The sequence below is a fragment of the Anas acuta genome, chromosome 6 (assembly GCF_963932015.1).
Source record: "Anas acuta chromosome 6, bAnaAcu1.1, whole genome shotgun sequence".
Taxonomy (NCBI): domain Eukaryota; kingdom Metazoa; phylum Chordata; class Aves; order Anseriformes; family Anatidae; genus Anas; species Anas acuta.
Window position 1 is genome coordinate 37,477,102 of NC_088984.1, and position 24,303 is coordinate 37,501,404.

The 24,303-nt window shown below is 36.6% G+C and overlaps 2 protein-coding genes across 20 annotated transcripts in view; one reads left to right on the forward strand and one right to left on the reverse strand.

The window, feature by feature from the left end:
- Positions 1 to 17,245, forward strand: part of SLC39A10 (solute carrier family 39 member 10) — a 191,907-nt gene extending 174,662 nt beyond the window's left edge. For 8 of the 10 annotated variants that reach the window (XM_068686584.1, XM_068686586.1, XM_068686592.1 and 5 more), the window contains 7 exons: positions 3,132 to 3,301; positions 4,258 to 4,476; positions 5,804 to 5,924; positions 7,590 to 7,958; positions 9,668 to 9,748; positions 11,265 to 11,455; positions 14,102 to 17,245. In XM_068686584.1, the coding sequence (XP_068542685.1) occupies positions 3,132 to 3,301; positions 4,258 to 4,476; positions 5,804 to 5,924; positions 7,590 to 7,958; positions 9,668 to 9,748; positions 11,265 to 11,455; positions 14,102 to 14,260 (1,310 nt within the window). In that variant the 3' untranslated portion in view covers positions 14,261 to 17,245. The remainder of the gene's footprint in view (positions 1 to 3,131; positions 3,302 to 4,257; positions 4,477 to 5,803; positions 5,925 to 7,589; positions 7,959 to 9,667; positions 9,749 to 11,264; positions 11,456 to 14,101) is intronic. The other 2 variants (XM_068686585.1, XM_068686587.1) reach the window with 2 other exon arrangements.
- DNAH7 (dynein axonemal heavy chain 7) overlaps positions 17,243 to 24,303 on the reverse strand; it is a 114,771-nt gene continuing 107,710 nt past the window's right edge. For 7 of the 10 annotated variants that reach the window (XM_068686555.1, XM_068686561.1, XM_068686557.1 and 4 more), the window contains 6 exons: positions 23,500 to 23,637; positions 22,513 to 22,743; positions 21,383 to 21,535; positions 19,253 to 19,430; positions 18,065 to 18,168; positions 17,243 to 17,668 (listed from right to left, as the gene is read on the reverse strand). In XM_068686555.1, coding sequence (XP_068542656.1) covers positions 17,462 to 17,668; positions 18,065 to 18,168; positions 19,253 to 19,430; positions 21,383 to 21,535; positions 22,513 to 22,743; positions 23,500 to 23,637 — 1,011 coding nt within the window. In that variant the 3' untranslated portion in view covers positions 17,243 to 17,461. Of the gene's footprint in view, positions 17,694 to 18,064; positions 18,169 to 19,252; positions 19,431 to 21,382; positions 21,536 to 22,512; positions 22,744 to 23,499; positions 23,638 to 24,303 lie in introns of all 10 variants that reach the window. The other 3 variants (XM_068686564.1, XM_068686560.1, XM_068686562.1) reach the window with 3 other exon arrangements.

A 24,303-nucleotide genomic window follows, 5' to 3' on the forward strand; every position in this document is an offset into this window, starting at 1 on the left:
ATTTTTCAAGTCAGGGGTCAGCTAGAGCTGCTGTTTAAAGGTATTTCAGATCAGACAGCACTCCCTGGACCTTACCATTCCCTGAATGCAGGAAGGCTTTGCTGCACTGGAGCCTTGGTATTAGCTTGCTTTCTTCTGAAAGCTTGCAGATAGGTAACTTTTCTCAGCCTTCTAAGGAATCTACCTTGCTGTCCTTCTGCTCTGTTGTAATTTACAAATAGCTCTGCAAATGTGACGCAGAGCAGCCGTCTTCTGTTGGCTCTGCAGTGTTTGAACAGAGGTCCCTCACAGAGGAAATTTTTGGATCACCTCCCTCTTGCTTTTTTTTCCAGAAGAGAATTATAAACCAGTACATAATAACTTCACTTCATTGACCAAGCCTTATCTAGTATTCCTTGGGCTGTTACACACCAAGATCTTTTATAACTTACGAGCTATTGCAGTGTTCTTAATACTGCATGTTAGGCCCATTTCCGTAATATTTTAGTGTTTTGGACACTGCAGCTGTATGAAATCATTCAATAAAATTTTGTCAGATTTTTTTTTCAGAGGTCTTAGTGTAGTCCTTTTCATCTCAGGAGATAACTTTATCAGAATAAGTTTGTACATGTATGTAACTGTGGGGTCATATGCTGTTTTTGTGTATATTTCTCGTCCTTTGATTTGATGGCAACCTTTTGCTGATAATTTTGGATCCATACCTTTTTAAAGAGTTTAAACAACTGTTTTAACAGCTGCTGATTTTGACCATCAGCTTCGGAGTGGGGCACAGTTTCTGTATTCTCATTCTCATTGCCTCACCTTAATCGGGGTGCCATGTTTAGATACTCTATCACTCAAAAAGGTATGTACGCCCTTCAGAGATGCGTCTGCCAAATCTGTGCCATGACAGCCAGTATACATAGCCTCAGTTTTTGATCTCCATGTAAGGCTGCTGTTAGTGCCAGGTTAAATGACCATCAGAACATCTGTGTCCTGCCAACTGGTTGTTAACTTTAATTTGGGCAACTTGAGCATGCATGTTACGATTTGGTATTGGGTTACATGTCCATCTCTGCTGTTCCTTTCAGCAGGGCTTGTTCATCAAGTGTACATGATTGAAGTGCTCTGGGGATGATTCAGGGTTGTGTAGCGACAGTATTTTGGTTTGCAGGGTCCTGCTTCCACTCTACACCTACTTCGTATTCTGTTTTCTGACTTATGTTCTTTAGTTCGTCATGTGCTTGCAGTCCTTGTCTTTTCACCAACTCTGTTTTCTTCTCAGTGTCAATCCCCATTCTAGTATATGCTGCATGCTTTCTAAATCTTTTTCCAGTCAGTTTCTCCTGTTGGATATGTTCTTGTAACCTGTGTGTTTGAATTGGATTGTTTCCTTTTCTGCACTATCATGGGAGATACAGACTTGGTAAGAATGAGTATCCCCCAACGTGGGTGAAACAGCAGATCTTGTAAGTTTTGGTGTTGAACCAGACAGGCTGCAGCAGACACACTTCTAGTGGCAAAGTCTTGTTAAATCTGATCTGTTGCATTTTTTTTGTACAAATAGAATTATTGGGACATTTGACTGCTGAGTGATGCTCATTGAAATACATAATCTTCCTCTCTTCTCATCTTCCCACACCCATTTCCCAAGGTGTTTTTCCCTTCTTGGTGAAGAATGAGCAGAACTTCACAAACTTTGAGGGAAGTCAGATCCTGTACCAAAGTACAGAGGCACTAATGATTTTAAAATCAGAAGTTGCTAACTTTCATCGAAGCTTGCAAATTGCGTAGGCGTTTTTGATAAAGAGTGAAGCTAGGAAGAAAACTGGAAATACCTAAAGCATTTAGATTAAACCTTGGAACAAATAATTCAAAAGTTCAGCTTCAGGAAATTATGTTGTTGGAAGGTCTCAGCCCAAGCAGTTACCGTTTGTAAAATGGGAGCCTCTAATGAAAATTGTTCAGCAGAGGTAACTTAGCTCACTCCATGTCATTGTAACATGTTACTTTGCATAGTGACATGATCACACTATCAGTGTCACAAAAGTTTGTTTCTTTTCTTTTTCAGTTATATTTACAGATAATACCATATGTGAATATTAGTTTAATAATTCTCCATGTAAATCTCTACTTTGTGTTGTAAATACATTTCTATTTCTGTGTGTATTGCTGTGATATTGAAAAGAGGTAAATCATTAATACATGGAGCCACCAACTATTCCTGTCTTTGGGGCTGTGAACCTTATGAACTGTACTATTGGTACTAAACATTACTTAACTGTTCTTTGAAGTTTCTCTGATAGGACAAAAAAAAAAGTAGAAGAAAGTATTTTCCTAGGCTGAGATTCTGACGGCAAGAGGCATGTTTCGTTGTTCTCAGAATCTGTTTCTTCTGTCATTCCTTCTCATGTCGAAATTGGCACATCTTTAATTAGCAGGATTATGTTGATTGTACCCTGTGCCATTATCACTGTTTCTTCCAATGACGACAGTAGAGATCCTCAGAAAAATGCGAACTGTTTCTTGTCGGTAGCAAGTTGCTTTCAGTTCTTTTTAAGTTCTTAGCATTTGATTTTAAGGTTTCTCTGTCAAAGGTTGAGTCTTACGTTTTTTTTTCTCATAAGTAAAAATGTATTTTTCAGAGCACCAGATGAAGAGAATGGTGCCTAACTGAACATGTTACTCCTACCAAAGGGAAGGAAGTATTTACTCCACCTACAATTTCCATCAGAATATAATTGAAAACAAATGTTAAACATGAATTAGTGCCCATAGAGTCATAGTAAGTTGAAAAAAATAGCCAAGATGTTTTCCAGCATGAAATCTGGGGTTTTTGTGTTTCATGAATAGACTGCAGAGCTAAGCTGGGAGCTTGCAGTCAGTAAGAAGAGCTGGGCTGTTCTTTCCCTTAGCTGATTGTCTTCTAACATTTTTCGATCTATTGTGCAGTGAATAAGCCCGTGTGTCTTTTGCTGTGGACCTGAGTACTAAAGGTACTTCATATTTTCAGCACCTTTTGAATGAACAATCACCCGAGTTAGGTTAAAGGAAAGTCACCTTCTTAAGACACAGTTGAAAGTCATTAATCCGTCTTTAAAGTTTTACAATTATTATTCTGATAAGCTTTCTGTATCCATTTCTTCCCACAGCCTGGTTTTGTGGTATCATCTCTATCACCGTCATTAGCCTGCTTTCCTTGCTAGGTGTGATCTTGATTCCCATCATTAACCAATGGTGCTTCAAATTTCTTCTAACTTTCTTGGTAGCTCTGGCTGTAGGAACAATGAGTGGAGATGCTCTACTCCACCTGTTGCCACATGTAAGTATTGCTTTCCTTACCTTTTATTCAAGTGCATATAGAATTTAGAAGGAACTGTTTGACAAGTGTCAACTAACAAATGCTCACAGCTGTAGATTGGCTTGGCTGATGGACATCCTGAAACAGTATTTGAGCCTTGCCATTAAAAACAAAATATATGCGTGTTACTAATAAATGTAATTGCAGTTGCATATTCATAACCTAACTTTAAAAATCTTCTAAATTGCCTGAGACCAAGAAGAGCACTTTAAACTTAGTGGTGTTACTTTCTTTTGATACTTGTGTATCAGTACCACCTTAAAGTGTTTCAGGGGATACAGCTTACTGATTACTAGCTTTTGGGGAGAAATTGACTTCTAATGTAATGAATCAAGAAATTGCCCAAACTCTAGGGGAAGGTAAGCAGTTTTTAATTTGTGACAGTATGCCATAATTGTTGGAAAAAAAGGAAAATGTGTTTTAAAACTTATCCTTTGAACAAAAAGACTAATGTTTTCTTTTTGTAAGTTTTAATACAGATTTTATATATATATATATTAATTTGTATTGCAGATCAGAGTTAAATTTATAATTGATTGTAATAGTTAAAAACATGATGCTTGGTTGTTAGTGGGACAGTAGCAACAGTAACTGTGTGATTTTCCTAAGTGTTCTCAGTTCTAGCATTTAGCACTTTTTAGTCAGAAAAAAAGCTGAAGCTTCTTTGTTTTTCCCCCCTTCTAAAAATTACCCAGATGAATATTAGAGTAATAAATAGTCTAATGAAGAGTATTAGAGTAATAAATAGTCTAATGAAGATTTTCTGTGGTAAAACATACCTGTATGACAATAATCTTCTAAAGTGTTTTTGGTACTACTTTTCTGAAGAGGCTACGTATTGTGTCATCTGAGGTCAGAGCCGTTCCAGTCTCCCAGTTGCACTGGGTCACGCAGTGTTACTGCTTTCTCTCCTTTAGTCACATGGAGGCCACAACCACAGCCACCACCATGGCCAAGGTCACGTTCATGAACACAGGCATTCTCATCGACATGCCCACCCACATGGAATAGGGACTGAAGGCTTTCTAGAAGAAAATGATCCAGTGTTGAAAGGTCTTGTGGCACTTGGAGGCATTTATGTCTTGTTCATCATTGAACATTGCATAAGAATGTACAAGCATTACAATAAACAAAAGGTATGCAGTGAAATTGTGTGCTACTTGAAAAAAATCTTTTTACCTGAATGTATCTTCGTGAGTGTTGAGAAATTATCTGCGTGTTTCATTATTCTGTGTGTATTATATATATATCTTATATATATACATATATATAAGATATATATATAATACACACAGAATATCTTATATACATATATATAAGATATATATATATATATGTCTCTTATATCTTTTATATATATATACACATATTTAAAATGTGTGTTCCATTTGATTTCATGTGAGGAAACCCTTTCTAAAACAGGTTGCTTTTCTTAACAAAGTAATCTGGGGAAACAAAGTAGACATCAGATGGGGAAAATACCAGGCTTTTGGCAACATCCACTGAGGTATATCTCTAAATATAAGAAATTATAGCTCCTTCCTCAGAATGCTATGATCTCTTTGCAAAAATACAGAAGGAAGTATGTAAGAAAGAACTGATAATAGAGCAAAACAATTGTCAGACAATTTAGGAGAAATGCAACTGTATACTCTCAACTAATGATGCCAGTGTAACAGCAGTAGTCACAGTAGAAAATTGCAGACCTTCTGCTTTTGGTACAATGTCATTTAAATTGTTACGTGCTTCCCTGAAAAGAAAGGATTGGATTTTTAGGTCTGGAAGCAGGCTGTAATCATGGTGGTGGTATAAAAGGAGATTGAGTACTTGCAGAGGTATGTAAGTCAGTGGAAATTCAAGCCACCGAAGAGCCATATTATTTCAGCAGTCATTATTAAGTACACTTTTATGAAAATGACTATAACTGCTTCTCCCAAAAAGAGTGAACAAAAATTGCTCCAGTTTCATTCACATCAAAATTGCTGCCGCATCTGGACAGGCAGCAAAAGATTTTCTGTGTTGGAGGAGGCATTTCTTAGATCTTCTGATGAAAATATAAAAGCTATTACATATCTCTAAGATTAATTAAATAGTTAAATCTCCTAAGATGCTTTAGCAAAACTATAATCCTTGCGGTATGGGGTGCGCACAGGAAGATGGCAAGCTTTTCTCTAAGGGAAAATATGAGGAAGTTGTAGGAGTAGAAACTTCTAAAATTGAACAAAACAGGAGCTGTTCTTGCTGCATGCTTGCTTTCTTGAACAAAATACGTGAATGCAATGACTCCAGGTATGTGTTTCTTGGCTGTTACAATGTTCTTTGCAATTATGTACTCTGTTACTGGAGTGAAATTGTGCATGTGTGTGGTAGTCTGTTTTTAAGATGTTTTTTGGCAATGCTTCATTTTTTTCACTTCTGTTGATGTCCTTTTACAAATCCAATGTCAATTGTTTCCTGTTGCAGAGTCAGCAGAAATGGTGCAAGAAAAAGCCGACTGAAGAATCACCAATTGGAAGGAAACTCTCAGATCACAAATTAAATAATAGACCAGATGCTGACTGGCTTCAGCTCAAACCCCTTGCAGGTAGCTGATTATTTTCAGAATTTTTTCTGATTATGACATTCCAAGTAATGGCTTGTAACCTATGCTTGTAACCTATGGCATGTAGCATGTAACCTCTTGTACAGTTGTGCTGCTATTATGTAAATCATTGTTAATAAGGCTTAATAGACTTTCCCCATGCTATATATATTTTGTTTTTCTGAGATCTGAGACTACCATAAACACTTGCTAATATACCCTACAAATGGTTCTCAGACTTACGAAGCAGTCAGGGTTTTTGGGTGGCTGTAATTCTTTAGTTTTGTTAAGCACTTGGTTAATCTGGGCCCAGCTAGCTCAGACTTGGCAAAAACTAGATCAAAAATTAACACACACAATTTGAAAGATGATATGCTGTTACACTGTAAAGATTCTATTCTCTGACCAATTACAATTTGGCCAAGAAAGCTAAGCAAAATTAATTTCTTCTCATAAATGTAATCAAATATCTCTGATTTTCTCAAGGATGTTTCTCAAGGATCCAAAATAATTTTCATATGGTATTCCTTCATGATAATCTGAATGCTTGTGCAGTATGAACCCAGAAGGAATGCCATAGCACACGTCTCGAAGGGGCAAGAGAAGGGGAAGAGCTTTGCTTTGTAAACTTGCCTTCCAGTTGCCAGTGTGGCTGCTGAATTCATTGGTTGATGAAGAATGCCTGCGCTATAAGTTATACAAATGCAATTTTGTTAACTTGAATGGTTCGTTGTAGGGAGTGTTAGGTCTGCAGTCTTCTCCATTCAAACAACTTAAAATGAGATTTGGAGAACTGACATAGAACAAAAAGGCTTTAGACAGCCTCCAAATTATGTTTAAGAGCTTGTTTATCTAGAAACTCATTGTCTGCTGCATAGGTACTCTGTGCCATTTTAATAATTCCCTCTACTCCCTGTACTTTTTTTTCCTGACTCTTGAATATTTTTGTTCAGTTATTTTAAGCTAATAAACTCATTGTCCATAAATGTTTTTTTCTATAATTGTTTTTGTCTCCTAGAGCACATATTGCCCCTTCCTTTTATTTAACAGTATTTCAGAAATACTAGTAAACTTAAAATTTATACACGCAAGCCTTCTGCATTGTTTTCAGTTTGTCTGTCTTTATAAAAATGGCTTTGGTTGCTGGCAGGGTAATGAGCTACATTAAAGGAGTTTCCTGTATGACACAAGTGTCTGTCACAAAGACAGTTGCAGTACAGAAGCAGTGTAAAGATCTGTTGTATCAGCGGCAGATCCTGTTATGCTTCCATGTCCTGTATGTGCAGCGTTCCATCTGCAGCGTGTGAGACGTTATGGTGCTGGCAATTCTCCTTTTCCAGTGTTCAACCACAAACTTCGTCAGTAGCAAAGTCATAGATGTACACCTAGGTCAGGCTAAAGCAGACTTCGTGTGCAGTGGGTGCATAGCTGCTGCCTCACAGTGGAGACTTTTAGAATGCTGTATATGCAAATCACTGAAAAATAGGGTAATGGAATTTATTTATTCATTGACAGAATGTTAATCACACAATTATTAGATTAGGATGTGTTAAAACACTATTTTTGCTTTCACAAAGCAAGTAAATTCTTGGCTTAATGTTGCAGTAGTAGCTGGATATATTCTAATAAGAATTAATGCAGTGTTTCTCTCAATTGACTACAATGCAGGAGCAGATGACTCGGTTTTATCTGAAGATCGATTTAATGAAACTGAACTGACTGACTTAGATGGCCAGCTGGAATCCCCTCCCAAAAACTATTTGTCTGTAGAAGAAGAAAACAACGTGCACCATCCTCACAATGATGTTATACGTGCTGCTCAAGAGCATGATGTTCACGATTCAGAGTACGACAGCCATGGTGAAGATAAAATGATAGCTAGGAAACACAGTCACCACTGGCATCACAAACATTCGCATCATTCCCATGGCCACTGCCATTCTGGAAAAGACCTGAAAGATACAGGGATAGCTAATATTGCTTGGATGGTAATTATGGGAGATGGAATTCACAACTTCAGCGACGGCTTAGCAATAGGTAGGCAAAAACACGGAGTATTTTTCAACAGTTTTTCTCCTCATGTTGAGTAACTTTGGTCGCATTTTACTTATTAGTGATCACAGATTTCCAGTTAGCTTCTGTGGTTACTGGCATTGTTTATTCTCCTTCAGAGCAGGAATTAAAAGGCCATCAGTTGTAATTGTCATCTTCCTTCTGTTAATATTCAGTGACTGCTTCCACCAAGATTACTTTGTTGGCATTAGTAACAGTAGCAATCTGTTAGATAAAGATAGGTGCCGAGTAACTTCCTTGTGAATTAAGGAGCACCGGTAGTGCATATTTGTTGTCTGGGTCTCAGTATTTGCCTCAAAGTAAGACAGAAGAAATGCCATTTGTTGTTACTTATATTTATTTATAATAATAATAGGAATATTATCATTAACACATAAATATTGTATTAATAAATAAGTCAGGTACTCCTGACTCCACATGAATGCATTAATAAATGAGTCAGCTACTCAAAAAAGTACTCCTTAGGATAATTTTATTTTTATTTCAGCAAAGTATTATTTTGGATTACAGTTAGTATAGATTTATGTCTAGCCAAATGTAGATTAAACTACCAAACAGAGAAATAGGAACAATTACAAATTTGATTAGATTACAACTTCAATTATTTTAAACCTCTAAATGTGATTTGAACTGTGAAACACATTAATTTTAACACATCATTACAAGTCAAAAGAAGCATAGGGGATTATCTCTTTATTAGGGTTTTGAGTTAACAATGGAATCTACTACAGTATCTCCACTTTCTCTTTTTCTAATTTAAAAAGAAACCATATTTAATAAAAATCAACTTATTGCTTTATTTTTCATGTTGAATTGATAAGACATTTTGACAGTGGCTTCTAAGGCCAAAAAAGATCACTACACCATCTGTTGAAAGCTTCACTGTATTAAAACTCCATTTCTAAATATTTCTGTGTCAAACCCAACCACCTGATTGTTTGGTACAGTTTTAGAAATGTTTGTATTAATCTTTTTAATGTATATCAAGTTAGGAGGAATCCATACTTCTCTGAGGAAAGTTAAATTTTCTCTATCTTAAGGTTGTGCCTTTTTTCTACTTTAGTGTTTTGACTGCTCACTACAGGCTCTTCTTGTACCTTTCTCAGCTATAGTACAGAAATTTAACATCAGTTTTCTCATCTCAGAATGATTTAAGGCATGAACTTAAAGTTGAATTAAATTAGCTTACACAAAAGTTACTAAAAGAATCTTGCACGAGTTTTTCTCCTTATTAACTTCCAAGTTAGGCTTATTCCTGTTGCTGAAAAAAAATCATGCTTTAGGAATAAGCATTAAAGAAATAGAGAGCTTGTGGATTACAAGAGTTTGGATTTCCAACCTGGAAAGGAGAGAGCTATCCTGTTGCTCATGTGCACTCATAATTACCCTAATAAACTTGAGATGCATTCAAAATGTAAAAATGATGCAGTTTATTAGCTTGTTACCTTTATGTCTTGCAGTTGTGTTCTATCTCAGGATTTGCGCTTCAGATGAACTAAGCAATAAAGTACACAGTGCTAATGCACATCTGGGATACTTCCAGTGTAATGAAAAAAGCATTAGTGTGCATTTTAGCAAACAAGTGTAATTTTAAGAAGTCTTTTGATGAAATTTGCTGCGTTGAAATAGTAAAATACCATTTGTATCTTTCTTTAATTTATTTTTTCTTCCAGGAGCAGCTTTTAGTGCTGGACTGACAGGAGGAATCAGTACATCTATAGCAGTATTTTGTCATGAGCTTCCCCATGAATTAGGTAACTAATTGTATAAACTGATGTGTCTCATCTTCAGCTGGATGAAATATGTTTCTAAAAGCTGTTGTGATACTTATCCTGGTAAGCGTAATGCAGTGCTGTTGCTGTAAGGGTGACCAGAACTTCCAGGAGTGATTGAGTAGTATTATTTCAGTGTACATAAAGAGAATATTAATACAAGATTAGTTTGTCAGGCATCTAGCTACAGCTGTTCTGTGAAGTGATTTTGAATGTGTTTTAAAAATATTCTTAGGAGTATAGAGTACATGTTTTTGGTGTTACACCTCTGTAGTTTATATAGTTTCATACTATTCCACATGGCACTGTCTTTAAAAAACAAACAAACAAACAAACAAAAAAAACACAAAACAAAGTCACACATCCTATGGTATATTATAGAAGGTTAAATGAGTTAGCAAAATTCTTTGTGGAGATCTTTAGAAGATGCTTCCTACCAGTTACCACCAAGTCCAGTGGGTGTGGATGACTATTTAGATAAGTCCTGTCAGTATTGGATTATTATTCAGCCTGTAACCTGAAATTGTGCTGGATTAAACTGTGTGTGTAATCACAGTCAAATACCCATCGAGGTGACAGGTGAAAAGAACTTTATATAGGTAAATACTAAGCACAAGGTAAGTAATGGGTGCGGATGGGACAATAGAGAAGATATTCATGGTGCTATACTACAGACAGTATTGCTAATACCATAGTTCACTGTATATGCTGTGGATTCTGATTCAAGATTGAGCAATTAATTTCTAGAATATCTGACACAGGAATAATATATTCATTACCCTATTAACTATGTATCATCTTTCACTCATATTCATAAGAGTTCAGTTTGAAGAGAGTAAAACTACTAGCTGGTTAAGAGCTGAAAATTTAGATCTTTATAGATCTACCTCCATCAGCAATTTTAGCAGAGGTGGTCTGAATTCAAAGTAACGCAGGTTTACCTGGCATATTTTAAACCAGCAAGCATTCATGAATACAAAGTCATTCCTTCTGAATGTAACTGTTCCTTTTCCTAGCACCTTACTTCTCAAATTCATTGTAACCTGTGGGTACTGATGCCTCATTATCCTCTTGAATTTGCAGGGTAAGATGTATATAGGTAACAGGCACTGGTCAAAACTAAACCTCTGTTTTCATGTGCAATGACCAACCTGTGTGAAGTAAAGGCAAGTCTGTCTACAGACGTATTCTGTGGGAGTACCAGATCTAGATTCCTCTATTAACCTTTAAGAGTTTATCACTAATACCTTTCTGTCAATCAGTACGATGAATAGATGCCTTCAAATCATAACGTAACCAAGGACTTGCTGCACAAAAATCGTTTTGTTATAAGAGCTTTTTCATAATCCTGTTGCCCAATCTTCCTTTGAGCCTCTAGCAGCATATTACTTTGGCAGTGCCTTGGATTGCTGAGATAGGTAAATTAGCCTACATTTACTATATTCTTTCCTAGAGACTACCAATACTAAACTTACCCTGTCTGCTCTCTCCTCCTCAGGTGATTTTGCTGTGCTTCTTAAAGCTGGCATGACGGTAAAGCAAGCTATTGTGTACAACCTCCTGTCTGCCATGATGGCTTACATCGGGATGCTGATAGGCACAGCGGTGGGACAGTATGCGAACAACATCACCTTGTGGATCTTTGCGGTCACTGCAGGCATGTTCCTCTATGTGGCACTGGTTGATATGGTAAGGTGATTATGGTTCTGTCTTCTTGGCATTCCCTGCTTCAAGCTAGGATTTGAAATGGCACCTACCACGGAACATTTTTTGTTGTGACAAATACCTTCCGCTTACATTTGTGCTGACTATCCTATTTTCAAACCACTTGTTGTTTTTTAATTTTTTAACAACTTCCCCAGAAGTTAACTGGTACAAAATGGTGTTTGATTCTCACTGGTAGACTTGTCAAAGCAAGCAGGCATCTTTCAGTTAGTGTAAGCCACAGACACACATAGGCTTTGGGTTTCAGCAGTTCTTACTGGAACTGCATCACTTCTTTGTCACTATTCATGAGGCTATCAGGTGTCTGATGTGCTCTGAGGTGGGCTGATTGCATTAGTCTCCTGGTGCTAAGTAAAGCAGGTGATGTTATGAAGATACCTCTCCCCTCAGACTCTGTGGCCAGTAGTTGCTACTTCCTAGCCTGGTTTCTCACCCGTAGTGGTATCCTTGAAGCGTTAGCTAAGGCTGCTGAAAACAAAGGTTCTGTTTCTGATAAATTTGCTGATATCACAGAAGCTGTCTTGGCAAAGAAAGTCAAAAATGGGACATTTCTTTTCATTATAGAGAATTTTAGTAAATACACTCTAGTGATGAAGTCATTCTATTGTAAGGTAAATGAGCCCTTTCCAGGCTTGCTGAAGAGAGTGTCTGCTAAGTCGAGAATGATTTTTCATGCAACTTCAGATGTTCAGCTATAACTTGTAATTACTGAATAATCCCTTGTTTTAAGTTTTGTGGCTGGTACTTTTTTCTTATATGTACCCTGACTGAAGACAGCAAAGGAAAGGCAGTACTTTCATTCCTTTATTGTTTGTCCTTTTCCTTGGTCATTGTAGCATCCAAATAATGAACGACTTATGGTCTGACTCTAAACAAGAGCAGGAAAGCGTCTGTGTGACACACTTGAAACTGCACCACATTTTTGTATTGATGTTTCAGTAATCTAGTTACCTGTCAAAAACCTTGTTTTCAGAGTTTAGTCCTTCCCTAGCTTAACAGAGGTTCACTAAGGTGCATTTTTATCTGTTCCTTACACCAGCCCATTGAGAATGGACCTTCTGGTATTCTTGCATCTGATTGTTCTGCAATTTCTCTAATTACCTGTTTTCTAACACAAAATAAAAGATGCTGTTCTTCAGTAGAACCTGAAGCAGGGATATTTTCAAACCTCCAGGCTTTCCATGACCTCCACAATAACTTCATGTGGTGATAACTATCAGAAAAACAATCATAAGGTCTTCCCTCCTGACACTGCCATTATGGTTTGAGTGGGTACATTGGATTTTCCTAAATTCCTCCCTAGTCCAACTTGAATCAATTCACCTTACTGGCAAATAAATATATTGTTCTTAATTTCTGATATCTCTAGGGCTGAAGCTATAACCTGTCAACTTCAAGATGGTGGGTTTTTTTTATATTGACAGGACCAGACTCACCGTGTGCTCCCTAAAATTAGTCATATCAATATAAAGCTTATAAAGTGCAATGTTTAGTAATCTACAAGTGACGAACCTTTTCATACCAGTTTATTTATACACACACACACACACACACACACACACACACACACATATATATATGTATATTTATATTTAAATTCTCAATGGGTCAATTTGTCAGCTTTTCAAAATACAGTAATGCAAGACTAGATGGGTAATATATTTATCTCTCCAGCTGATTCGATGCTCTGATAATTTGTCTCTTGCACAGTATTCAGGTACTTGGAATAACCAAAACAGTTACAGCCTATTTAATGAAGAGCAATATTAGAGACTTGTGCTGTATACTACCTGAAGTTTCTGTTCTGTATAATGTTTTTCTATATTAAGTATGCCTTAAATGAATTTCTTTGTTTACCTCATGCTTTCCTGAATTAATTTACTCACACAACATTTTGTTATTTTTGTCGTCTTTGAGTGGTTTTGTAAAAAAAAATCATAAGATTTATTTCTACATCTTCTAAGTCTGCTCTTGGCCCTTTTGTCAGTACTACTTAACTTTTCTTCGTAGGTAAGGAACAGGAAGAACTTTCAGATTTTTTTTAATACATGTACCTTGTTTTCTCTTGATTTAGTTGTAGCGTACAGATTGATCTGTACAGATTGATTATTCCCATGCTTAAGAGGAAATATATGTGAATGTGTAAGCATGTAACATGACAAATAAATGGCTGAGTTAATCAGTTAAGTCATTATAAAGGGTATGTTTATAGCAATGTAATTACTGTAGCAATAGTAAAAACTTTTATTATGTTTATTTGAGCATGGCTAGTTTTAACTAACTAAACAAACTTGAGAGAGCAGAGTTCAGAGAATATTGACCTGGTCCTTGTCCTGAGAAACTTAAACTTTTAAATAGATGTGTGATCCAGGAAAAGCTCAAAAAATGTCCAAAGGAAAGGCATTTTGAGTTTGCATAGTAAATACATGATGTGTCTGAGATCGTGTTTTTATAAAATGTAATGGCTGGGTGTAGTTTTAACTATTGGTGGATTGTTTTTATAACTAAATCCTGGAATGTTCATTCTTGTTCAATAATGTCTTGTAAACTTGTCAGTGGTGAAATGAAATAAAGGTGAAATAACTTTTTCAGAACTGTTTTTCATTTTAGCTTCCAGAAATGCTTCATGGAGATGGAGATAATGAAGAGCATGGCTATTGTCCTGTGGGACAGTTCATTCTTCAGAATCTAGGCCTGCTTCTTGGATTTGCCATCATGCTGGTGATTGCCCTCTATGAAGACAAAATTGTGCTTGACATCCAGTTTTGACCTAATTCTGGTAATCACTGTGGATTCAATAATATTACTGTATGGCTTTGAGTCTGCACTGTTTCACTGTATGCACGTTGCTCAGAGGAAAAGCAGTGGCTTGCACTACTTACACAAGTACAATATATTCATTTCTGTGTAGATTAATTCCTGCTTTTTTCTAATTCAAATCAGATGAGATTGCTCAATATGTCTTCTAAACTGAAGTGACTGATAATTTGGAAATACTAAATAAGAGAAATAAATGCCCAGTTGGGTGCGCTACTTGCTTAAATAAAAAAACATACAGGATCTACACACTTGGGAAAATACCATTTCATACTACATTTGAGAAAACCTGGAAAATGTTGCAGCTGAAATTCATACCTCCAAAGGAACCTGAGTAAGCTTTTAGTACCGCACAAGTCTTAAGCAGTGGGCATATATACGCATATATCAATTTGTGCATATATATGCATCTGTTTATTCATTTCTGTGTTGATTCGTCTACATAGTGGTGACTTTAAGTATTAAATCTTAACAACGGTAGTTAACTGGACACCACTGTGCTGTTTTAAATTTAAAAAATGAGTACCAATCTAAGCAACGTTTAAATTTTTAAGAGTACACCTTAAATTGCACTCCCTTGTTTATATAAAGTTCATGTGTAAGAAGGCAGGCTGTTGCAATATACGCTGCAAAGTGCTGTGTTCTGTCAAGGATCAGTTTGACGATGTTTTCCTGACTAAGATTTATTTGATGTTTGTCCCTTGATATTAGTAAGAAAATGCAAAATGCAATAGAATTAGTGCTAGCTTGGGGAAATCTCTGATGTTGGAGTTACAGAGCTATTCCTGGTTCTTTTCTACAGATGCTAAACATGTATTGTGTGCCACTTGCACCATAAACTACTGAAGAATCGTGGCTGAGAATGTGTGCAAACTACCTTTTAGCAGAGAATCCGTATGGGAATTATTCCGTTTTTTAACGGTTGCTTTGGATTTTTTTCTCCTCTTTATGTTAAAAAAGGAAGTCCAAAGTGGAAGATGCTTGTTACTGAACCTGGGCGCAAAAGTTAAATTATGGTCTGTGTATGTAGTACTGGTGCGTTATTTGCAATACTATAATACCAGATCAAAATCTGTTTCTACAATGCCTCAACATCAGACATGGTAGCACCAGCCATCTCACAGTGGAGAGTAAGAAAGATTTCTAATTACAGCATAAAGGAGTTCATTTCTATGATTTTTTTTTACAATTTGGGTATTTAGATTATTAAAAAGCAGATGTGGTAGATCTGTTGTACGTGTCATTTGAAAGGACAGACTGAGAATTTGGGCCTTAATTTGCTGGGATCAGATGTCTTAGGATTTTGCCGAGATGTGAGTTAGTTCTTCTTGTACCCATCTCCTTGAAGAAAACACAAAGCAAATCAGTGAGTTTGTGAGGAGTGCAAGTTGATCCTGTAGTACCAGTCCTAAGCATGGTAGTAGCCTTTTCTGGAACACACAGTTCGTCGTCTTCTTTGTGTATGGCAGGTAAGCTGTATTTTGACTATGTGCCGTAAGTTTTGTTTCAGTCTGCTTGGTGCCAGTGTAGCTGCTAAAAACATACTGATCCTAACGCCTTTAAAGAGCACCAGTTGGTATCTTCATTCCATTTCAAGTTTGTGTGTTTCTTGTGGCCTGTTACTTTTTGAAGCTTCATGGGTCAATTTAGTTTTTACCAAGAGCAGCTTGTATATTTTAAAGGTATTGGGTTGGTTCTTGCCAGTATTTCTTCCTAATGCAGTATCAAGAAACAGTATTAAGGGTCCATTTCAAAGAAGAGTGCAGTTTCTTCAGTGAAGAAGCCAAAAGCCCAGAGTTCAGGTATACAGCCATTCGATGCTCAGAACTCAGGTTTCTTTGTTTTTCTTCTTTAAATACATTTACTATTGGACCCTAATTAGCACAAACAATGATGTTAGCTTCAGTTTGCTGAACTTCTGCAATGTAAAGATCCTGGGTGACACTTTTTTCCTAGTGCCCACGTTAGGTCCCTGAGTACCTTTTTCAAAGAGACTTAAGTCACTGGATAACTTCTGAGAATTTTAACTTAAAGAACCAATGTTGTTTATGTATTGAACTGACCCTTAATTTTAAATTTCTCTTAATTTCTGTCAAGTATAAGGGGTCATGTGGTTGAACTGATATTGTCAAATCATTTTTTTAAGTTTATTTCTTGTAATACTTTTACAAATGAAATTTTCTTTATTTCAGGTAGAATAATTACTTTTGTATTAGTTGGAGTATGGTTTTAGCTTAATACACTGCCTATATAGGGAATATAGTAAATTTCCTTCCAACACCATCTTCAGACAAGGGAAAAAATTGGTCCTTGAAGGCAGGTACTGCATTTTTCATTAAATACATTGTTTTTCTTTTATTTTCTAGTATTTATTACAACTTATGAAGAACAGTGTAACAGCTGTGACTTCTGTAGATTTCTACCAGTACTGAATTCCAAATCATTCTAATGTACGCTTTTAAGTCATGTTACAGACAATCTGAATTCCACTACATTTCTACTTGGCTTCAACATTCCATTCTGCTTGGATCCAGAGTCTCATTTAACTTGTATTTGTTGGAGGGCATGTTACTTGTATATTACAATGCTGTCACTGTGTGACATCCCATATGAATTTTGATGTAGATCACATTGCACTCAATCCGCTGTGATTATGCTTAGAAAATATTGTAGTTGCTAGATGCAGTGTGATTTTTGTTTTTATTTTTTCCCCTCCAGTTAACAATTGAGTCTATGGTTTCAAATGTGATTATGGTCCTATAAGATACAGCTGCGCTATCAGTTTTTTGTTATAACTAAATCATTTTTAAAAATTTTATAAAGCTGGAAAAAGATCAAATGCTGTTTTGTTCATTGTCAACAGTGTTGTGTTCATTTTATGTATGTTCCTTATAAATAAGGAGCCTTCAAAAAATAAAATTATTCAAGGAGCAGTTATTCTTGTTGGCTTGTATAAGATTTTATTGTGCACCATTATATTTTAGTATTTTGCTTCAATTCTCATGAAATGCACAAATGCAACATTGTAAAGATATATATATGTATATTTATCCTTCTTTCATGTGTTGATTTCTCTTTCGAAATGGCATTTCAGAATGGACATGCATCCCTAATAAGTGATTTGGAAATGCACCTCCACAGATTGTGGTAGGTTTACGAATTAAGCTGACATAATAGTGCCACCCCCCGTCTGATCCAGTGTTCTTGTGGCTTATCCGAAGGGAGGGTCATTGCAATTACAAAGTTGGTGGAATGACCAGTAGTTGACAAGACTCCTCTTCTCTCGCTGGTCTTGTACAATGGGGCCAAGTAGCTGGGTCGCTGTGGAATGTCTGCTCTCTTACAGGGCTTTAGCCATATCTGCAGCAAAGAACAAGCCTTTTCACTTCAGTTAAAAAAAAAAAAAAAAAAAGAAAAAGTTGGGAAACACTCTTGGCTTGCCAAAATATTTTTGTCGGTGGTGTTTGTTTTCTTACAGGTAGCCTTTGAAAACCTGTTTCTTGATTACTCATTCTTAGCAGATTGTTTCCTCTCCCAAAATCTGCAACATCGGACCTGCTGTTGCCATCATCATTACTAGAGGATTCTCAGCTCCTCTTAGATGCTTAATTTGCTTTTCAACACAAAGCATTTTCAATTCATTTTTTTTTAATTATCCTGTTGCTCCCTTCAAGGCTAGAACTTAGGTTCCACATCGTTCTACAATATTTGTTCATATCTAATAATACAAAATATCACCAAATGAAAGATACATACCACAGGTACTATGTCATAGAGGATTTTCGGAAGGGATTCTCCTAGCTTCTTAGTTTCTCTGTTCCAGCGTGCTCCATCCAAGAACAGTCCCTGAATGTAGACACCTGAATCAGTTGCAAAAGGTAATATATTAAGCAAAAACTGGAAGAGGTTTCTAGCTGAGAGCAGCAGCTAGGGCAACACACTTTTGCTAACTGTCTGTTAGTTGTGTGGGGCATTTTTGTCCCCACACATTTTTTGTTTTTTAATTTTTGTTGTGTTCCAAATAATCAAATAACTGAGTTTAACACAATCTTTTACAGCATTACAACTTATTATTTATTATTATAATTCTATAAAGTTTAAAGCTGCAATGTCTAGCAGTATCATGGTGTATCTAGTCTTTATAATGTTGAGGGAAGTAAAAAGTAAAAATCCAAAGTACAGGACACTATTTTCACAGTTGTCATTACAAAGTTTTCTGTATGTACTACAGATTATAAACTTTAATGTTTCTAAACTAGGAGATTTGACCATACAGACTCTTTCCCCAGTTACTATTAATTGTTTTATTGCTTGTTTCACATTGCCATTTGGCAATTAACCATTTAAAGGTTATATAACGATTTAAATATTACATCTTTACAACAGTTCATTAAGAGAGTTGAAAAAAAGCAATTCTTTTGAAGATTCGCACCTTTGTGTTGTGTAGACTTGAAAACTGTAACTTTTAAGTACAAAAATAAACCTGCCTCAAGAACAACAAAAGAAGTTGAAAACTGACTGGGTGGTGGTCTCCCAGTCAAACTGCTAAACCCTTCTCACACAACTACCAACAAGCACAGCCAACAGCAAAGGGTTTGTTTTCACTCAGGGGAATAAGCATCTTCAGATGTGTTACTCGGGTGAACTAAACAAAAAGAACAGGCAAGCCAGACACGGCTTAAAAGTGATCTGTTTTGGGAAGTTAGGGATAAGCAGTCTTCTCTCGGTGTTACTTTTCATCTGTGGGCTGGTCCAGGGAGTGCAGTAATCTCAGCAGTATTTAAAGGCTGGCTTGCATAGTATTTTGAGAGCAACGCAGGCAACGCAGTTGTGTATGTTTTCTAACGGAGTTCATTAACTTAATTGCATAACTGTGAGTCTGCAAATTAATGTTAACTTACAAATGCATCAACACAGGCAAATAAATGTCATGTATTTACTTACCATCTTCAGGAGGGATTTCATATTCCTTATCTTCCAGCACTTCGTAGTCAAATGCTAGTAGGTCTATTGGAATAGTGTATTTTCTGGCATAGTTCTGCTGGGCACCTGTTAAGAAGGCTTGAGTGAAGAAGAATCCTGAAATCCAGAAGACGGGTGGCATACCATTTTCGTACCACAGCTGCAAAAGAGAGAGGAGGAGGAAAGTAGGGGGGAGCAGCTTTTATCTTTTGTAGTATTTAGGAACTCAAATAACTTGTGAAATAACAGCCAAAATAGTTTCTGCGGTGGTACGTTTGGATGGCTGCTACGTGTTTTACACCAAGTTGTTAAAATGTCACTAGCTTTTTTAGTGACATTTTTAGTTAAAATGTCACTATGGCTTTTCTTGTTGTTGTTTTATTTTAAGACTGAAGAGGACAAAACACCACTGCACCTACTGCCTGGAAGTTCTTAGCTAATGTGAATGAATTAGTCTGTTAATCATGCATCATCTATGTAAGCTCATCAAATGTGTGTTCAAGTCACCCTTTCTCTCTTGTTATCAGAGGCTTTTCAGCATGATGATCTTTGTTTCCTCATGCAGGTGGCAGGGTTTTTTGTTTGTTTGTTTGTTTGTTTTCAGGCTTTGCTTTTCTTCATTGGATTTCCCTTCCAGGGCCAATGTTGCATGTTGTGTGTGGGTGCACATGCACTTGGCATGTGCAGCAAGTTGAAGGTGAGGGTGGGTGAGTTCCTTATGAGGAGGAAAATGGAATGGCCTAATTAAAATTTGTTTTTGGGGGATAGAGGGGTGTCCTTTTCCCCCTTCCCCCCCTTCCCCTAGCTTACACTGCGGAAACTTGTGTATAAAAAATTTTGAATGCTGGATTTCATTGCATTGAGGTGTAATATAAGTGAGGTCTATAGCAATGGTTAATACTTCATCCAAGAAGACATTTTTCTGGTTGTTGTACACATAACTAGAACAATTGTTGTAAACATGAGTTTTGAACAATGTCAGAAAAAAAATGCATTACAATTACATTACTGCAGAGAATTATAATGGTTACCAAAGTACTTGTCTTTCTGGTTAGTTTCCATCCAAAGAAATAAACAAAATCCTTATAGATAATGGCAGTTTCTCCTTCATACAAGTTTAATATCTGTCCTCTATTCTGTTCAAGAAATGTCACTTTTATTCTTTATAAGTACTGCAGTCAGACGTGCTACGCATTAAAGTGGAAGTTACTGAGGTGTGGTGACAGGGTCCAAAAAAAAACAAAACAGAGGTTCTCTGCAAATGCAGAATTTGTGAATATGTTACTATAACTGAAACCAGATTTTTATATATATTTTTTTTTTAATTCTTATTTTTGTTTCAGGATCTTTTGTCTATCTCAAGACCCGTTCTTTTTGCAGGTACAGAGGAGGGAGCTTGGAACAAGTTGCACATTTTATCTTGGGGGGTTGAACTGTCATTAAAGTCTTCTACATTAAAGGCATACATTAGTGTTTATGGTCTCATGGTCTTATTAGGTGATAAACATCAATTGTCTTCAGTTGATGGAGGTCACTAAGGCACAGAATAGTGCTCAGTCTCTGTATTAGTCACTTAAAGTCAGTTTGGGGAATTTGTAGCCTTAGCAGTGAAGGGACCCCACTGATTCTCATTCACTCAGCCAACTTTCTCCTCTCATGGTCTATCTACTGTAAGCTATTACTTGACTTCAACATAAATAAAAGATTTCATATTATAACACTTTACTGATTTAAACTTGGCTATTTGGAAAAGCAACTCAACAGCCTCTCCCAAAGTTCTATTTTATTTATTTAACTTCCCTACCACCACAAAGATCTATGTGCAGTTTAAGATGCCCTTAGTAAATTCACTTCAGAAGGCCAATTCTGGCGTCCGTCATACAGTAATACTGATGCACTACACCTCACTTTATGTGGTGTAAGGTATGTGGCAAGATAAGTGCTTCACTAGATGCTGTGATGAACAAGCAACTAACCAAAACAGGTGCACAAATGGAATGAACATTACATGTCAGTGTCATTCATGTGTGCATTCACTTGTGGAGATTCCTCCTGACAACAAGAGATAAAATAAGTGATGTTGAACAAATTGCATACATGGGATGTGCTTACCTGTAGGAACTTCAGTCTACTGAGGAAGTCATTCACGTAGCTGCCCAGAGGCTTGAGGCTTGGGTAAGACTTACTCATCCATAGGCCTGGAATTTTGGCTTTCAAAATGCTGTTTACCACTTCTTCCAGTTCAGCAGACATCACAACTAGCCCCTAAAATAATTTTGGGAAGGGAAAATAGGAGAATATTTTGTCTCAACAGCCTTGCTATAACAATTATACAACTCTTTGTCTAACAGATGTTAACAACTTCTAGTTAAGTCAGGAACAACCCTGAAAACGTGAAGAATGGATGTGATGAATTTCATTCAAAAGGTACTGTGGTCAGAGCTAGTAGTTAGTTGCTAAACTGGTCAGGAAAAAGGCCGATAGACCATTTTGGAAAGAAACTGCCCAGAATGGGAAATCAGCATTCATCATCCCTCCTCAGAAATATGAGTGATTACTGAGTGTGAATTACTGAGTTACTACTAAATGTAAATGTTTTTATAGTATTATTTAAAGTGTCCTCAAAACTGCAACATTGCAAGTTTTTTAATTGGCCAACTTTTCAGCTTGTGGTTTGGCTTTAAGAGGGAGAGGGGTTGTGGATTTTTTCTGTTTTTATGAAAAACAAACAAAACATCACCCTCAAGGTAAGATTGGATAGATTTAAAAAAATAAATAAATCCAAACTGACTTTTCCCTGCTCCCCACCCTGTATTTTACACAGCTGTAGCTTTCAATTCCCACTGAGAACAACTGCTGACTTCAGACATTAAATTATTACTGGAGGGTTCCAGTTGAGGCCTTGAGAATACTTGTCTTTATCTGTAAGAAATTGTGAGGTGCTTCTGTCTTTTATGTTACTAAGGCACAAAAAGATTGTGAACCTGGTTACTGTTCATTTGGTAAAAAATCCATAGCTAAACATACTTTATTGTTTGGTTTCTTTAGGCACAATAACATTTGTATATTCCCCATACTCCTATCACTTTTAAGATACAGATCAATAAACCGTGTTGGAATCCAGACTTCTAGTGTCTGAGTGACCTGAATCAGACTTCAGGGGCAGTTTTTTAAGTACTTGCACTGATAGCTCAGAGATCAAGTGTAGGGTCTAATTAAGTGCCCTTAATCGTATGGCTCACCTTTATTGCTTTCTGGATGTTAACACAGGAGTCACGTATTGTCTGCAGTAGCTTGTTAAAGCGTCCCATCTCTTGGACAAGCACAGTATTCATGCTTTGAGTGTAAGTGGTTGGATATTTTCTCATTGCTGCTTCAATGTCAAAGTCTGAAGGAAGTTTGCCCAGGATGTCACCTGTGACTTCATGAACAACATCATCAGTGGATTTTGCACCACTACCAGATGCCCGAGACTAAAGAGAGACAAAAAATTAGGTTTATTTTGAGAATGAGAACTTGGGAGAAAGTACTTGAAATACAGGAAAATAGAGCTGTTCTAAATACATTATTTAAAAAAATTGTTACAGTTCCAACTCAGTTCCCCCATGATGGAAATGAATTTGTTTCATAATTTCCTGTATTATTGCAAGAAGTTATTAGCATACAACTATCAAAGTCTGGTTTCCTACAGGTTTTTAACCTTTTAATTTCGCTTACCAAAATCTTGCTTCCACTGTAAACGAACCTTTCTGCCTGCATCTCTGAAGAAGCTGTGAGTGCCATCGGCAGGCCTGCTGCTAAGTGACAGAGTAGCACCTGGTTGTCTCACTCTCCCTGGGTATGATCTCTTGCCCTCTACATTCAGTTCTTCATGAGGCTTATAGGAACCGTAATATCTAGATTGTACCTGGTTTACAAACTGGACTGAAACTGGCCAAGAATTTTGAAAAATTTTAAAAGATGGTGGGGGAGTGGAAGTAATGTAAATTGACTGTGCAATCACAGAAGCCGTGTTTCCTTTGGAAGACAGGCAAGAAAAATACAAAAATAAAAACCTTAAAAGTCTTTTTTTAAGTGGAATAACAATTTCACTAGGATGACAATACAAAATAATAAGGCACAGCTAAAAATAAATAAATAATAATAATATGAGCATACTAATGTATAGTCTATAGAAAGAATAAAAGGTTATGCTAAGGTGGTGTGTGGTTTTGAGTCTTTTTACGTACCTGTGTAAGAAGAATGTTATCAAATAACAGTTGTGTTTCTGACTGATCCTTGGTGATATCAGCATTTGCATTCATTCCAAATATCTCTGGGGAAGGATTCAGTGGAAGTGTCTTTGTATACTCAATATAGCTTTGGTACTGGAAGAAAAAAAAAATAGAAGAAGAAGAAGAAAAAAAGGCTCTAGACTTAGGCTGTAGACATGGACACACAGCTCATGACAGGCCACAAGCTCTATTTCAAAACCACTACAAACTTTTCTACTGTACATTGTCTAAACTAAAAGATATAAAAGGATGTACACAGGAGTTGTCTGCACCTCTCAAATTCCTTTGGTCTATTCTCTTTGAAATCAAGATTGGCTTTGCTTAAATGTTTGTGTTTTTTTGTTGTTTGTTTTTTTTTTTTAATTTTGACAGCTGTTGGAAATTCTCTTAAAATGCTTAGTGCAAGAAACTCCAGACCTTTTCTGGGCCCAGTGCTTGCGAGCTGTCTATGTAGGCATTTTGCTGATATTTGACATAACTCTACTGTGTGATAAGCCAATACCTACATGTAGGTCCTTTCTACCACTAGCAGATACGAACAGCTCATTCTCATACACCTACTTTTTAGTGGCTTTAAGTTTAGCAGGCTAGGTTTCTCACTGTCCCCCAAGTGCGCTGTCTCATACAGCCCAGAGTCAAATTAGTATTAGTTTGGGATTTTCTTTTGCATTTTTTTAATGTTACATTACATTGACATTGTGTTGCATTATTGTTACTTCAAAGTCACTGAAGCACCTAATAGAATGGGGGATTTTGCCA